Source organism: Rhynchophorus ferrugineus, unplaced genomic scaffold, assembly GCF_030347505.1.
Source record: "Rhynchophorus ferrugineus isolate W39M unplaced genomic scaffold, kcgeb_rfMv2 rfM8, whole genome shotgun sequence".
NCBI classification, from domain to species: Eukaryota; Metazoa; Arthropoda; class Insecta; order Coleoptera; family Curculionidae; genus Rhynchophorus; species Rhynchophorus ferrugineus.
In genome coordinates, this window is record NW_027472587.1 from 2,844,115 (window position 1) to 2,862,373 (window position 18,259).

The window sequence follows — 18,259 nt, forward strand, 5'->3', positions numbered from 1 at the left end:
ATAATATTAAAATAAATTATATTTGATAATATTCAAAATCAACTAAAACTCAGAGTTGATGCGGCATCATCAGTTCTAATGGCGTGAGTTCACTGTTTTATTGAACAGGCTATACGTCGTACGATATCCACATTTTATAATGCATAATAATTCGTTTCAATTCACAACGGCACACTCAATCCTTTTTTCACTGTTAATTCAAGGGGAACCCAAGGGGATTAAAACTATTTTATGGTCAATGCGAATTTCATCTGCAACATCGAAATTTCCAGAAGGAAAATGAGCAAGCCGATTCTGATACTAGCGTTCATTTAAAGGATTCATCACCATAAACACCACACATATTTCAGAAGTAGAATAGGCAATATATGAGGAAAATAGCCACCATATTCAAGGCGTAATAACTCAATAAAAGAACGATGCTACATTTATATCTAAAGTATTATACGGACTGTTATACTATGGCGCTATAGTATGACTTCAACATATAAATTACTGGAGATATGTGACTACAAAACCATTCATTAGGAAAGACGAAATCACTTTTTTCGAAAAATTTGTAACCACAACGAGACGTTAAAACTATTTCAATTTCAGCGATTCCAAACTAAACAGATAAAACCGTTTGTCTCATGATAAATTAGTTTTAGAGTGGATGGATTTATTATCGTGATGGTATGAATCCCGACATCATATTTCATTTTTTCCTCTATAGCTTTATGTTTAATTTCAAGTATACCCCGTCAACAATCCCAATCACGCAACTTATTTACGAAAAAAAAAGTTCCATTTCAACTCGTATTTTCTATCGTTATACCTTAACGATATAACTATGATAAAAAGGCGAAGGAGTGCGCTTAAAAAATGTTCCTATACAAGATAAATGAATTGGTTCGCAATATATTTCAATAAAAAACTCAATTTGTATGAAATTTGTTGGAAAATGTTGTTCTTAACAAGCCACAAAAAAAATGCAGGTTTTCATTCAAATGACGGTAACAAATTATTGGTTGTAAATAATCTTTGTCGCTTCTTAATATAAACATAATTGTTCTAGTTCGTGCAAAATTCCTTTGCATATTAAATTAAATGAATCTTAAATGGTACAAATAAAATTTTTCTTCTATCGCGCCATCTATCGATGGATATTTCTAATAATAATTACATAGAGTCTATTTCTGACTTTATAAGGTACTCGTATATTAACCTAGCAGTAAAATCGGTTTTAAATTATAACGAATAACACATTCGATAGTGGACCACCTAACGAATGCTCCATTATTTGCAAATAGCGGTGCCATGAAAAAAAATATTTGCCGAAATAATTGATACTTACCCGAATAAAACATCAAATTTTGTATGGTGAAACGAACACTAGGATGATCATTCACACACACGTAAAATTTTGAAATGATTTGTGAATATAAAACGAAATGACTGACACAACAAAAAATTTCACATTGACAACAAATAGGTCTGATATCCTAGAGCTACTAAGATGTAGATTGTTATTGTTGCCCCCGATAATAATTTGACATAATTAATGTCAAATTAATGGTGTCAAATTCTGTTGATACCTGATGAAAACCACAAATGAGATATTTTTCGAAACTTTTCCTAGATATAGGGTATACACCAATGTGTTTTGTTCCAGGATATAGTGACTAGAACATAACGAATTATTATTTAAACACCTAATAAATATTTATTCGTAACAAATTTATAGATTACTTATTATTTCTGATGTTTTCTCCAACACTTCCCCCTTGTCTTAGTTCTGCTTGGGTTTGGAAGGTGTTTGATTTCATGTTATTTGCACTCTTATCTTCATGCACTCTGTAATTCCTCAATTTTATCTCCTCTGTGCTTTCACTTTCTTTTTTGTCGGTCGATATATTTTTTCAATGTTGATTACTACGGAAAAACCAATTTTCCATTATTTCTTCTTCTTCACTCATTATGACTCCTTTTTAATCACTTGCGTGTTTATAATTCCATTGTTTTTCTCTTTTTTCTCTCTCCAAACTGTATTTTATTCAGTTGACCTTTAATAGTTTCTCCAAGTCTTCTTTTTCGTTTTATTTCTATTTGTAAATCTTTGAACCACCATACTGCATATTTTGGATCTAATTTTCTTTTGCTAATAACAGAGGTCAATTTTGCATCCAATTCAATAATGAATTCTTTATAAAATTTCTGAATACTATTTCTATATATTTGTTGTTGATAAATTTCTCACAGTATCTAACTATATGCCGGTTTTTGTTGGCCGTTTTCATGGTGTAGGTAGGTCTTCTGTTATTGAAGCACTCGATTCCCTGGCTTCAACTTCATGCAGACAATTCACTACCAGTGACAAGACAATACTCTCTGAATCTTATAGCAAACCTAAAAAAGCTAAGAAGAAAATGGGAACATATTATAAACAGAGAGATTTCCAAATGATAATATCGGTATTGAAAAAAGGAAGGTTAATGAATTTGCAAAGGTCAAAAATAAAAAATAATATTTCTACATCTAAATATAATGCTGCTGATAGGTGCTGATAAGGTACTATTATACGCTTTTAATAAATATGTATATTAAAGAAACGAAGATAAACATTTTAGGGTAAATGATGTGGCTCGGTGAATGGAGGTAAAGCGAATTATCATTATGTGACCGTTATTTATTGGCTATATAAAAAAATGTGAAAAATACAAATGATAAAACGGATGGCAGCGGAGTTACCTGTTGACGAGGCTTCGGCAGTCGATGGTGGCACGTCTAAACCAAACGCTAGTCGAGTACTGAATGAATCGAAATACCCTTCAATAACATCCCAAATAAACGTGTCGGGGTTGCCGCCAGCTATTCGTTGTCGGGTTCTAGCGCTGCTGGCACCCCGCCCGTGTTCAACATCTGGGATTATATTTCTGGGTATTTTGTAGACCGTTATTCCACGATGTAAAATTCGACATGCCTCAAGGTCTCTACAATACTCCCCTGCCAGAATTTTACATACAATTACTCCAAGCAACAAAAATACAAAAATGTATGAAAAAATATCAAATACAAAAAAATATATATACCAAACTAAATGTGCTGCATGAAAAGGGTTTTGAACATCTTGGGTTGACATCTTCCGGTCCTACAGATACCGTTGCTTCATCGTTGCTTTGGCACTTGAATGTGGTCCTTCAACGACGTTGAGAACAAGCTGTTTTTCGGACAGGGCTCCCGTAACCGACGCTGTGGGAAGATCGATTGTTCGACGACGTGGTAGCTTATTTTCTTCGACGACGAGACGTTCTGTTACCTCGGCGAAGACATGACGAGTCTACGGTGACTGCAATCGGTACCTAGCTTCTGGAGCTGCTCTGTGACTAATTCATAGTCACATACGTTACGATAATTCAGAAAAAACAAATAACGATGGTATCCGACCGAAGCTGCCCAAAGCCTTTCAAATCAAAATGTCTGCCAATATGACGGAGACGGCGAGCGAAGGAAGACATTATGATTTAAACATAGCGCCGAAAGATATGTTTAGCCAAGACGCTGATGATTAAACAGTGATGTAAAAATCTCTAAGAGTTCAAAAGATGGTGGCACGTCTAAACCAAACGATGGTCGGGTACTCAATGAATCGAAATACCCTTCAATAACATCCCAGATAAACGTCTCGGGGTTGCCGTCAGCTATTCTTTATCGGGTCCTAATAGGCGCTGCTGGCACCCCGCCCGTGTTCAACATCTGGGATTATATTTCTGGGTATATTGTAGACCGTTATTCCACGATGTAAAATTCGACATGCCTCAAGGTCGCTACACATTCTTAAATAAGATTCATATGGTATTATTTTTGAGTCTTCTTTTTACCAACTAGGCTTTATCTGGACTGGACCTACCGCTTAACGTGGGTCGAAATCACAGTCCCCAGTAGTACATCTAACGACTGGACAAAGATCAACTTAAAGACCATTCCAGAAGACATCCGTTAATAACCAAGCCAAGGTCTTTAGCATAAAGCCTACCCATGGGTTAGTGACCAACTTAGATATAATTCCAGCAGTTTTATTCTATAAGTAAGAGAGTTCCCATTGTTTGTCGTCTAAATTTTTTGATAAAAACTCTGAAATTATCACAATTTCTTGAATTAACTTTATTGGTCAATATTACCTAAAATATAACCAATAAAGTTTATGGATTATTCAAAATGTTATAAAATTTATTATATCCTGGTGAATGTAATTTTGTGTAATATGTTTCTTGTACCGTATAATAATATAAAAAAGATTTTAATATTAATCTACTAAACCTAAATTTTATTTTATTCAGTTGCCTGTAATATTATTCAAGATATATTCAGTCAATAAGGTAAAATATTTGACAATATTTATTTATTAGTTAGCAGGAATTTCCGATTTCTGGTTTTACAGGGATCTTTGCACTATAAACAATTTGTGTGGGTTAACGTTATTAATACCTGATGAACGTATATGAATGTATAATTTATAATAAAGAAATAAAATTGAAGAAATGTGGAAAAACAAATTGTACTTTTTTATAAACAAAAAATTTCATGGAAAATTATTATTATTATCAATGTATTAAATTAATATTTATATGTTAAAATCAAAGAATGAAAATGTCCCAGGCATATGGAAGATGGCGGAAATTATAATGATCCCAAAACCTGGAAACTCACCATATGAAATAAAAGCCTATAGACCTATGTCACTGCTGCCAGTAATATCTAAAATTTTTGAAAAACTCCTGTTGAAAAGAATAAAACCTATCATAGAGAGAAAATACACCAGATTGGGTTTCTTAACAAACATTCCAGTATTGACCAGGTCCACAGAATAACAGATGTTATTGAAAAAACTCACGAAAGTAAAAACATATGCTCAGCTATATTCTGAGATGTAGCGCAAGCCTTCGATAAGGTTAGGCATGAAGGCCTTGTTGATAAACTAAAGAAAATGGTACCAAAACAACACACTGAATTATTAAAATCATACTTTACAACCAGAATGTTTAGAGTCAAACAAAAAGAAGCTTACTCTACAATAAAAGAAACTAAAGCATGTGTACCACAAGGAAGTGTACTGAGACCAATGTTTTATCTACCCTACATTTGTGATATACTACAAACGGGACAAATAATAGCAATAATAAAGAAATAGCAAGAACGCTAAATATCTTGGAATGAATCTCGATGTAAACCTTCGCTGGAAGGGACATATAAAGAAGAAAAGAAAGGAACTAGAATTGAAATATAGGAAAATGTACTGGCTAATTGAAAGAAAGTCACAATTATCAGTACATAATAAATTGCTATTATATAAGCAAAAACATACGGAGTTCAATTAAGGGGATGTTCTGCAAAGAGTAACATAAATAAAATACAAATTTTTCAGAACAAAGTCCTGGGAGGTATTGTGGGTGCACCTAAATACTATAGGACTGATTACCTACATTGAGACCTTCAGACACCCACAGTCAGTCAAGAAATCAAAAGAATTGCAAGGGAGCATGAGGAAAGACTCCATTCTCATACGAATATTGAAATATTGCAACTATTGGATACCACCAAAACAGTACTCAAAAGAATCAAACCATCTGATCTTGTGTAGTGTTGTGTAGTGACGTGCATATATTAAAAATATCAGCAGGACATGTATAAACATTATTTCACCAGAGACTGAGATGGGTCCTCCTTGTTATATACCTAGATTTTAGTTATCATAAAGACAATTTGTAGGTTAGACGGAAACGACTAGTAACAATGTATTAATTAAATAATTTAAAAAACAATACATTTATTCGCAGATAAAACAAATGAACGTGTCTGCTTTATCGGAAGTGTATATAATTGTGAACGAAATATTCGACGTATAGTGATTTTCGGGTGCTGATTAATGATTATTTTTTACGCAAAAATACCATCATCTCCGAAACCAAGAAGTAAATTTCAATGGTTAAGAAGTGGTTTATTGGTTAGGAAGTTATCATTTTATTGATATTGGACTAATGAAGAGTGAATAAAGTACGTGAGGTAACTGAGACTGTAAGAATCTCAAATGAGCGGGTACACCACATTTCACATAAATATTCATGGGATATGAAAAAACTATCTAGTGCCACGATTGTTCCTCAAAAGAGCGTTTAGCGATATTCAGCTTCAAACCGAAGAAAATTTTAGGTAGTTGTAAGAGATTTGGGTCGAATAAAAAGGCTATTACTGACACGAACGCCTATTTTGAGGGCGTGGAGGGATTAAAACCTCTTATTTAAAAAACATTAAAAAATTGGAAAAACACCGGGCTAAATATATCGGTTAAAAGCAGATTATGCTGAGAAATAAAACGTTTTTTTTTTGTCTAAAAGATAATCTTTCAATCAAACAATCACTGACAGTATTTTTTGTAGGGCAGTATAAGCGATCATAAACCACCGACTATAAATTCAACAAAATATACAAATTTCCATGGAAGTTAGTATAATATGTCGTATAGTTTTTAGGTCAGTCGGCTCTATACAAACCAAAGTGCAAATATTGATTTTTTCCCTCTCATAATAAGGAACTTGTTCTGTGAAGAGAGACGCTCTGAATGTCCGAGCTTTCTTTAAAAGGGTGGAAAACCTTTGGAAAATACCCTCAGCTTTTGTTTAAGAAAGTAAACGGCCCCGGGGTCTAAATCTGACTGATGGAATTTATAGTCGACGTTAATGTTAAGCTAAACGCCGACTTTTCGAATAGATGGGCGGGATAATTCGCATTAAATCCTTGTTCTTTCATTTTTTCTCTCCGACTGTACTGTTGCGATGTTTTCGAACATTTTAAAACGCGGCAGTACGAAAAAGAAGATTTAATATACCGAGCAACCTGCTGGACTAATATATAATTAATAAAGGAATTACCCAAATGCAAAATAAAACACTCATCTAGGCTTGCATATATTTCCAGTATTTCTGCTATTGTAAGTCTATTTCAACTCTTAGAGATTATCTCTTAGAGACTTACATGTACTCTAAACATTTTTTTCACTTTAATTTTGAATTTACTAGAAAATATGGTACCATATATATTAATTGAAATATTTGCTCCAACTTTTTCATTTCCATTCTCCATTCCATTGTCGCATTGCTTCGGCAGCTAAACAAATGGCATACTCTGCCATACTATATAGATCTGAGCAAGCGGTAATCATTTATTTATTTATTTACTTATTTGTATATTATAGACCCATCAGCCTCCGGGACTATTTATAGTCTAGTTGGGTTTATTTTCAGATATACAAGACATTTACTGTATAAGTTAAAGTATACAATGTTATTACAAGTATGTTGTAAGATGACAAGCAAAATATGTAAAAGCATACAGATACATGAATATATGAATGCTACAGCATAACGGTCGCATAACCCATGACGGTAATAAGGATACAAGATACAAAAAATGCAAACGAACATGCATAGATGCACGCTATTATATTTCTAGTAGAAGTCTTATTGCGGTTAGAAAATTAATCAGCTTGTATAGGTTCTCCAGCCTAAGGTATTGGTCCATCATCTCTCCCAGGTTGACCAACCGTGTTTACGAGTTGTATCTTCGGCATTCGATTAGTATGTGTTTTCTTGACAGTTCTTCCCTTAATGAGAAACTCATGGACCAATTCTGAGACGCGAGAATAAGCTTAAGTTGCGCCCGCTCTGATAATACTTTTTTTTCTCCTCCCAAAGCTTGTTATTTTCTGTTAAATCCCACCTGAGTTGGTCTGATGTCTAAAGATTCTAGTAGAGTGATGCTTCATATCTCTACTCCAGAACAGGAAATTCTCAGCAAGTCATCGGCCTCTTCTTGACTAAGCAATCCACTCTTTCAGTTTCAAAGATCCCAGAGTGAGAAGGGAGCCACATAAAGGTGATAGTTTTGCCGCTCCTTTCCAATTTAGAGGTTAGCTCACGGATGCATTCCTAGCGGGTGTAGAGGTAGATATGGTTGGAGGCACTTTAAGGAGCTCATTGAATCGGAGGCGATAACTAATCGTTGTCTTGCACATCTTGTACGTACGTCAGGGCCCTATACATGGCAAACAGTTCAGCCGTCCATACACTCGATGAAACGGTGCGCCTGAAGTGTCCTTCCGACATCACCGATGTCAATACTGCCCCCAAATGGTCATCGCTTTTGGAACCGTCCGAGAATATGAAAAGGTGTTCAAGATATTTCTCAATTTTATATTGATTAAATTGGGTGCTGATACTGCCAGAGTCAGAACAACCCCCTGGTAGATATCTCATGAAGAGATCGACTGCGACAGTCGCCATGGAAGCAATCTATCCTCGGAGGTATATATCGATGGGAAAGCCAGCAACAAGTAACTACAAACTTCTAATAATAATAATAATAATTTATCTGAAACTAGCCTTTTCATAAATGTTATTATTACTATCAATACAATGACAGTATAGCTGATTGGCGCAGTGGTTAAGGGGATAAGACGGTCCACCTACTGTTGCAATAGTCGCGGGTTCGAATCCTGCTGGGGCATCGTCGTAAATTTATGTTTGTATTTGTTTAATATTTATGATTGTCCTAGGCAAGAGTGCAAAATCCGACAAAGATAATGATCCCAGTCACACCATTAATCTGGCTGTAAAGGGCTGGATATCTTGGAGTTGAAGTTAATCACTAGCCAGGCGGTAGGCTTAATGCCGAGGACCGTGGTTCGGAGCCCACGTTAAACTGTAGGTCCACTCTAGATAAACCCCTAGTTGGTAAAAGGAGTAACATCTTTGGGGGTAAATGTATCGCTCGGTGAATGGAGATAAGACGAAATAAAACTGTGGTGGTTATATTATGTGACCGTTATTTATTGACGTTATAAAATATTAAGAAAATACAAATAGATGAACGAGAGCTATGCAGTATTATCTGAAGACAAGGATGATTGGATAGTCGATGGTGGCACGTCTAAACCGAACGATGATCTGAATGATTTGAAAGTAGCCTTCAATAATATCCCAGATCAAGGTCTCGCGGTTGCCAGATCTTTATTATCGTTTACTGGACGTCACTGCTGGCACACCGTGCGTGTTCAACATCTGAGATAATATTTTCTGGGTATGTCGCTATTCCGTGAGGTTACTCTATTCATATACTGTTCTGAGATGTCAAACCTAAGTCGCTACACATCTACAAGGGAATTGGAGAAAAAGTAATTTCGATTATTCCTAATAGATAGCTGTAAAGTCGCATGCGTCTAATAATATTATACATATAGGCATAGGATAAACAAAATAATATGAACACCTTGCAATATAGAACATCTTGTTGCATTTTGGTAACACAGTTTCCATTTAAATGATGCGACGTGTACGTATTGTATCGTTTATATAGCAAATCTTGAAGGATATATATACCCTCTATAACAACGATCATAAAACCTAGATACTTGATGATATGGTCCGACGAATCACTGTTTACATTGTTTCCTACAAACGGACGGGTTTATGTATAGAGAATTCCAAAAGCAGCTGTACACTCAAGCATTGGGGATGTTCCGTTATGATTTGGACGACAATTACTATTACTGGTACTATTATTCATATCACTGGCCAGATTACTTCAAATGAATATATCAACATCGTCAGCGATGAAGTTCTTACCATGATTAGCATATTGATGTGGAAAACATTGTCATATTCCAAAATGTTAAGGCGTCCAAACACACATCTAAAAAGATCCAGTCTTAGCTTGAGGAGTATCAGAATGAAACATCTTCTTTGGGCAGCACAATTGCCAGACCTTAACATAACATGTCAATTGAAGAGTCCCCGGCCTACCAGAGTAAAACACATTTTTTTGCCAAATTTGTTTTTTTATACACTATTTTTACACTGATTATAGCGACCCTCCAACTTTTCGTTACCATTTTGGTAGCATGATTTGTCCTTTGCTTCAAAATACACCTGAGTTTCGTCGATCACCTATTCATTCGACGAAAATTTCTGCCCAGCGAACATTCTTTTGAGATCTGAGAACAGGAACTAATCGCTGGGGACCAGATCTGGAGAATACGGTGGATAAGGAAGCATTCGAAGCCCATATCTTGGATTTTTGATACGGTGCATTGCCTTGATGAAGCAGCACTTTCTTTTTCTTCTTGTCAGCCAACTGATACGTTTTCCCACGCTTTGGAGCGGGTTCATCGTGCAGTCCACTCGGATGACTGTCGATTGGACTTCGAAGTGAAATGATTGAGCCATGTTTCATCAATTGTCACATATCGATGCAAAAACTCGGGTTTATTACGCTTGATCATCTTCAAACACTGCTCCGAATTATTAACTCGTCGTTGTTTTTGGTCAAAAGTGAGCTCACGTGGCACCCACTTTGCACAGAGCTTTCTCATACCCAAATATTCATAAATAATATGATGTACACGTTCAGTTGATATTTTTAAAGTGTCAGCTATTTCATTTAATTTCAATTTACGGTCATTCAGAATCAGTTTGTGAAATTTTTAATGTTTTCGTCGGTAATAACCTCTTTAGGGCGTCCACTGCGTTCACTGTCTTCAGTGCTCATTTCACCACATCTAAACTTAGCATACCAATCCTTGATGGTTGATGTTCGTGGGGCAGTATCCGGAAACTCGGCATCAAGCCAAGTTTTTACTTCAACCGTATTTTTTCCTTTCAAAAGGCAATATTTTATCAACACGCAAAAGAGGCTTATGAAATTCTATAATAACGGTATTATGGTTATACCAGAAATGTAACAAAACTTCATGATCAAAACTGTCCATAAATCATTATAATATCACTGATTAGTATTTGAAATGTATATGAACAAAATTCACTTTCAAAAATATAAAAAATCGAAAATAATTTTCTATAATAACTCCCTTTAATCAAAACTGAAGCATTAAATTGAAACTAAACGATACAAATCGTCTTTATTTTTGATCTATTAACGATAATATTGACGTTAAGTTTCGATATGTTCCGATTCAGATTCTGAATATTTTTACTTCACCGATATTTTCCGTTTTCCTTTAAATTCCAGCTTATTTCTATTTATAGATAATAAATACATAATATCTCGTTACATAAACGCCATAATATGCTGTTTCCTTATCAGCTCGATATTTTTATGTTTAGATAGAAAATAATGGATTATCGTATCGTATTATAATGGTATTAGTTAATAGGGAAATATTGTTTGGTTGCACATATATAACACGTATACAAGAATGTTTATCTATTATCTGATAAATGTGCTAAAATATTTCGTTAAGATATATTTAGCTCATGTTATATATTTATTACGCTTAAGAACCACAAAAACATCAAACCAAAACTATGTATTCTTTATAATTACTTAAAGCTAATTATTTGTTCTACAGGACACCAAATCTATTTCACTTATCAAGAAAAAATCATGAAATACTAAAACTATGATTATTTGCAATAATCTAAAACAAATATATTTTTATTATTTCAGAAGGCTGCAAGATAAACTAAAAAATCCTCTCCCTCATTTTTGAATCTTGTTTGATAAATTTTTTGACTTTTTGAAGACCGTTTAGTATGAAACAAGATTATAAACACACTGAACTACAACCTACATATTTACGAATTTCACAAGGCAGTGTACTGGATGTTGTCCTGTATTGTCTTTTATTTGTCTAGTATTGTATCCTGTATACTGCTGATCTACCGACCACAAAATTCACTACTATGTTTCAGTAGCATCTCACCAGGACCTAATAAAGCGTTAAGGAAGCGCCAATCACACCTTAATGAAATAAACTGTTAATTAAAACTTAGCCTTAGGCGTATGAATGAAACAAAATCATCCCATGTGAGTTTAACTTGCGCAGAAGAATATGTCCATCAGTGAATATTAATAATCAATTACCCATACAGAGGATTCTAAATATATTGGCGTGCATTTAGACCAACGTCTAAGTTGAAAGAAGCACATACTTGCTAAACTAAAACAACTGACACAATTTGAAGTTTTTCTTTCTAGCGACCTTCAGGCATGTCGAATTTTACATCGTGGAATAACGGTCTACAAAATACCCAGAAATATAATCCCAGATGTTAAACACGGGCGGGGTGCCAGCAGCGCCAACTAGAACCCGATAACGAATAGCTGGCGGCAACCCCGAGACGTTTATCTGGGATGTTATTGAAGGGTATTTCCATTCATTCAGTGCTCAACCATCGTTTGGTTTAGACGTGCCACCATCGACTGCCCAAGCCTCATCTCCAGGTAACACCGCTGCCATCCATTTTATCTAATTGTATTTTTCAAATTTTTTTTATATAGCCAATAAATAACGGTCATATAATGTAAACACCACTGTTTCATTTCGTTTTACCTCCATTCACCGAGCCACATCATTTACCCTAAACCTTAAATAAAATGATATTAATCGATATTTAGCCCACTTGGTCCTACGGAATAAAATTATAGCGACCGCTAGGACCGCTATGACCCTTTAGGTCACCAAACATTCACCTACTACAAGTTCAAAGGTTGGCAATGCCGGTGGATTGGTACCATACGGTTCCCGGCCATAAAAGACCACCACGACGACGTCTCGCTCTCTTTTCTTTTCTCTACCCCCTTGTAACAACCTCCAAAGCGCTACCGTACTTCCTCTGCCTAACTTAATATCCCGTCCATTCGCCCGTCGACCACATGTGTCAGTTTAAATCTAAATAAACAAGTATTTTTTCAACCAGTGTCTTTAGTTCTCGTGCAAATTCCTTCCACAAATAGTAGTGAGTGTTCGGACAAACAATCGCATCGACAGCTACACATTCCGACCGACCTACCAGATAAACATTCTTACAATTGGTGACCCCAACGTGATCGAAGTGCCTAACAGGTATATCAGCTCAACATAAGCCACTCGACAGGTGCTTAATACGTGCATAGAAGGATAGCACGAAGAACGGAACCCATCAACATCAAATCGTCGACTTTATCCCACGAGACTAGCCTGGTGGACGAAAACCACAGAAGCCCATACATAACATCAACACATGAACACCTTGCATCACGAAACGGGACACGTAAGGCACCACATTTATAGGTACTCTCAAACAAATCGGAACGCCCCAAGACAAACGACGTCCTGCTACAACTCGATGGCAGCTGATCCCGTAAAGCTCCTCTCTTAAGTTGGGATCCCCATCTCATAAGCAGTCCCTAGGCGATTCATTGCGTGATTGCGGGTGCACTCCGGAACCTGTATACATAGAGGTACGTTCCACGGCAGCTCCACTAGGAGGGGAGTGATGTAGCGACCGCTACTACCCTTTAGGCCACCACGCATTCACCTACAGCAACTTCAAACGTTGACAACGCCGGTGGATTGGTATCATGCGGGTCCCCGTTATAAAAGACCACCACGATGACGTCTCGCTCTCTTTTCTTTTCTTTACCCCCTTGTAACAGTACCACTTCCACAGCGCTACCGTACTTCCTCTACCTAACCTACTATCCTGTCCATTCTCCCATCGACCACATGTATCAGTTTAAATCGAAATAAACAAGTACTTCTTCAAGCAGTGTTTTTAGTTCTCGTGCAAATTCCTTCCACAAATAGTAGTGAGTGTTCGGACAAACAATCACATCGACCGACCGACCAGACGAACATTCCTACAATACACAATTACGGGGTACTTACACTCAACGGTTTCAATACAAAGTAATAAGGAATGCGATAGTCGATGCTCCGTATTACTATACGTCTATAATGAAGTTATACAACCTGTCAAGAAAAAATGGGCGGATTTGTGATTATGATGTAAATTTTAAATGAGCGTTTGAGGATTTAACATTAGTTATGGTTCATAGATGGAACAACACATTGAACGTGGTTGAACCTTGATTTTATATAGAAAAAAAGAACATACCCATCATATACCCTGAAATTTGTGTTGTTTTATTCGTTATAAACCGTGTTATACTTACAATACGTCATAATGTGTGTTATAGTTAAAGAATTTAATTATGAGTGAAGCACTTTTATAAAACATATAGTTGAATGTGATAATGCAAATCTCAAGACCCTCTAGGCATTATTATTCTTCTTTTCTGTCTGTCAGAATACTGGTAACTGCGCAATAGGAAGTAAGTGTTTCGCCATTTATAGCACATATTATATTTTAATTTTAAGTTTATTGCGTATTTTTATTGGGTGATATTTATTGACAAAAATAAGTATTAAACCTGACACAACTGTTAAATTCAATGTTTTTGATACTTCTGTACATAAAATCACAGCTCAGAGCTTAAACAAGCACCAGAGCCATAGACAAATGGCCTACATTTCAAATGTACATAAAATCAGTTTTCCATTTAGTATTATTGAGTTGCTCACTGGATGACGTGTGTGTTGATGTCTATAAAATTCTTTTACAAACTTATAGTAGTGCTACTCCGTCAAATTCTAAATGTTGACTTTAGTTTCAACAATGTAAATGTGGTATTTTGACACCAATAAAATAGAACGTTCTGGGAGACGAAAGAAGTTCAATGTATTATATGTAAGTTGAGAAAAGTCATCCACATCGATACTGAAGCGGAATAGCAAGACAATAAGTCTTGCTGTACAAATACTGCATTGCATTGCATTATTTAGTCGGTGATATTCATGGTTCGGTGATTTTCGATATTCATTACTTTTGTAAATGTGTTTGATTTGATCAATTTTTGAAGCCCATCAAATCATTTTAAAAACTTATAGTAATGCTGCTCCATCACATCCTAAATGTCGACTTCGGTTTCAACAATATAAAAGTGGTAATTTTGATGTCAATAAAAAAGAACGTTTTGGAAGACAAAAAGAGTTTAAAGACAACGGATTGAAAGACTGAGAAAGAAATACCAAGGCCGTAGGTATTGCTGTGCATATGGTGGGTTCAACAAAGTATAATGTACTACGAGTTAAAAAGGCTGAAAATATTATTACAAATGTCGGCCAACGTAAATTAATCAAATCCAATGAGCAATGTTGCAGCCCGAATGGGAAGTTCTACCGCACCAAGCGTATTCGCCAGACATAGTGCCTTCTGATTATCACTTGTTCAGATCGATGGAAACTGGCTCATGGTTTCGAAATGTTGAAGAAGTGCGAAAATGTATGGATGATTACATCGCTGCCAAACCAACGTTCTTTTGACACGGAATCCTCATGTTACCAGAATGATGGCAACAAATTGGTAGAAAATGAAGGAAAACATATTGATTAATACATGTTGTATCAATTTTCAAAATTGTTTTCAAAATTGTTTCTTTTCTGTTCCTAATAAGATGTAGATGTAGCTTAACCCTCGTATATAATTGAGAACAACGTTAAAATCATGAGCTACTTTATCAAATCCATTTAGCATGTATTCGAAAAAAAGGTTATTTGGAGGAAAAATTATGATAATTAATTTAGCAGTACGGTGTTTCCAACGAATATATTGCAATCGATACCACAAATAACGTATCAATAAAATAATAACCTTATATTATGATGGTATATATGAAACGCCCTCTCATTACCAATGAGGATATTGTCTATTTTTAACCGATTTCGAAAAAGAAGGGGTTCTATGTTCGGCTGTATATTTTTTTAATGTATGTTCGCCGATTTCTCCGTCAATTATGCACCGATTTTCAAAATTCTTTTTTTATTGGAAAGAGTGCACTTCCGAGGTGGTCCCATTGAAACCAAGTTAAGATCTGATGATGATAAATCGAGGCAAAACCACACATTTCAAAGGCACGTACAATACTGGTACGTAAAATAATCAGATATTGGTGTATAATGTTATTGCTGAAAAATCGGAAGTAGTTTAGTGTAAAAATCAGTCAGTTTGCTTTTTAAACACTATCCATACCATATGAGACGTCGTAGAAACGTCGTGTAATGGTGAGAACGTTGAGCTCACACGCGAAGGTCGTGGATTCAATTCCCAACAAGGTAGCAACGTTTTTTGTTCTAGTTAGATTGAAACATTTGTCAGTTCACTTAGACTAGGTATCGGACCCCAAGGCCTGAAACATTTCTTATTTTCAATCATTGTTTCTTTATTGCTATTCTTCCTCATACAGGCTGTTCTATTACTTGGGATATCCATTGCAATATTTAACAAAATAACTGCGTAATTTATTGAGTAAAAAGAGGAAAATAAAATATTTTAACAAAAAAAATGAACCGACTTCAAAAAATAAATAAAGAACTCATTAAAAAGTAAACAATAAAATAAAAGATGTACATAATAATCGTTGTAACTAAATAACTAAATAATAATAAACAAATACGTTATTTAACGTATCTACTACACGTATTTTATATTCTACTATATATACACAATTTAGCTTAATAACAAAATACAAAAATAATAATGTAATTTTGTAACATATACAAAAAATTAAAGTACCAACAAAAGAAATCTAAATTAATATAACGTTTGGGTTCGGCACCGACTTCAAAGTAGTCAGTTGGTGGTAGTTAAAATAATAATGTAAATAGATAAATTGATTTAGGTAGGTATTTAGTAGAATATAAATTCGAGTAGTAAATAGGTTAAATAAGGTTTTTTGTTAATTTTTATTTAGTTTTTACAACGATTATTATGTATATCTTTAATTTTAAAATATTTTTGGTGTTAAAAATCTAAATTTTTTCTGTTTTTTAATTATTAGTGAGTTACTTATTTATTATTTGAAGTCGGTTCAATTTTTTTGTTAAAAATATTTTTTACATATATTTTAAAGTCTTCTTACAGTTTAACGCGGGCTCCGAACCGCGATCCTCGTTATTAAGCCTATCGACTGGCGAGTCACCAACTTAGAAATCATCCCCGAAGACTTCCGGTCTTACCCAGACTGGTTACTGGCGTAACTGGGATCATCTAAGGACAATCACAAATTTTAAACAAGCACAAACAGAAAAATTATGACCATGCCCCAGCAGACTATCGCAGCAGTAGGGGGACCGTCCTGTCGCCTTTACCACCGCGCCAACCAAGTCGGCTAAAAATATTTTTAGTTATAAACACTGGGTTTCAGCCGGGCCACTATACCCGTTATTGAAACGAAAAGTTAACAATAATATTGCAATTGTTTAGTGAGTCGACGGAATCTACCGAACAAACCAATTCACCCTTCTTTATAATATTTCAGGCTTATCTTCGACAATCTAATGGCAGATAAATTCTGAATTAATGGATACCATAACTTACCACAAATCGATTACTAATTAGAGGATTTTGAAACAATAATTTTATTTTAATAGACGCATTGTTAATTAATCCGCCCAAAATACAAATACGCCCACAGTATATCAAATATCAGTACTATCAGTTAAAAACAAAGTAATATTAGTATTGTTATATCAAATATTGATATCATTGAGTATAATATAAACTTGGTTGTCTATATTAAAACATAATATTTTAGTGCTTTATAGACTAAAATTAAAACCTATTAAAATTAAATATAGAGTAGCAGCAATTCCATTTATATTGCTATAATGAAAAATCAAACTTTACTTAACAAACAAAAAGTTATTCTATACTAATAATAGCCATAGAATAAAACAAATATTAAATATCTTTACATTTAGTATTTTCAGTTGCCTATATATTAACAATAAAGTATTGTACAATTATTTTTATTTTTCCACATTTGTTATATATATAGAGGCAACAAAATATTATCTATTATTGTAGTTAACTTTCTATTTACAATATTCGTTATTCATTTAATAAACGTTACAACATTTTATATTACTTTAAAATTGCATTAATAAATCCTAGTAAGGTGTACTAATCATGGTAACGGTATAATTCTTCTATAATAAAACTGTGTTAAACAATGTCATTTATTTCTAAATTAATTTAAAATTCAAACGGCTTGAAATTTATAATATACACCGTATTTCTATTCTATAGCTCTTTATTAAATTTTTTATCCAAGTGTGTATTGCTAGTTGCCTAATGTGAAACGCAAATTTAATATTAAATCCGTAATATAGATAAATATATTTTGTATTTTCCAATTGATTCAATTCAATAAAACTGATATAAATCATAATTTCAATATGATGTTGTGGTATTCTATTAAAAGAACTTATTTTATTTATATAAAACCAACAATTTTAAGCTGTGTTTATGGTTATCTACCATTAAACAATTTTATAATTTTAAATCTGTAAACAGCTTTGAATCAAATAAATCAGACAGCTCAA

The 18,259-nt window shown here is 34.4% G+C and overlaps 1 protein-coding gene across 1 annotated transcript in view; it reads right to left on the minus strand.

Moving 5' to 3' along the window:
* Nucleotides 1–1,471, minus strand: part of pasilla (RNA-binding protein Nova-1-like protein passilla) — a 289,380-nt gene extending 287,909 nt beyond the window's left edge. The window contains exon 1 of the mRNA XM_076412611.1: nucleotides 1,337–1,471. Coding sequence (XP_076268726.1) covers nucleotides 1,337–1,349 — 13 coding nt within the window. The 5' untranslated portion in view covers nucleotides 1,350–1,471. The remainder of the gene's footprint in view (nucleotides 1–1,336) is intronic.
* Between the last annotated feature and the right edge of the window lie 16,788 nt (nucleotides 1,472–18,259).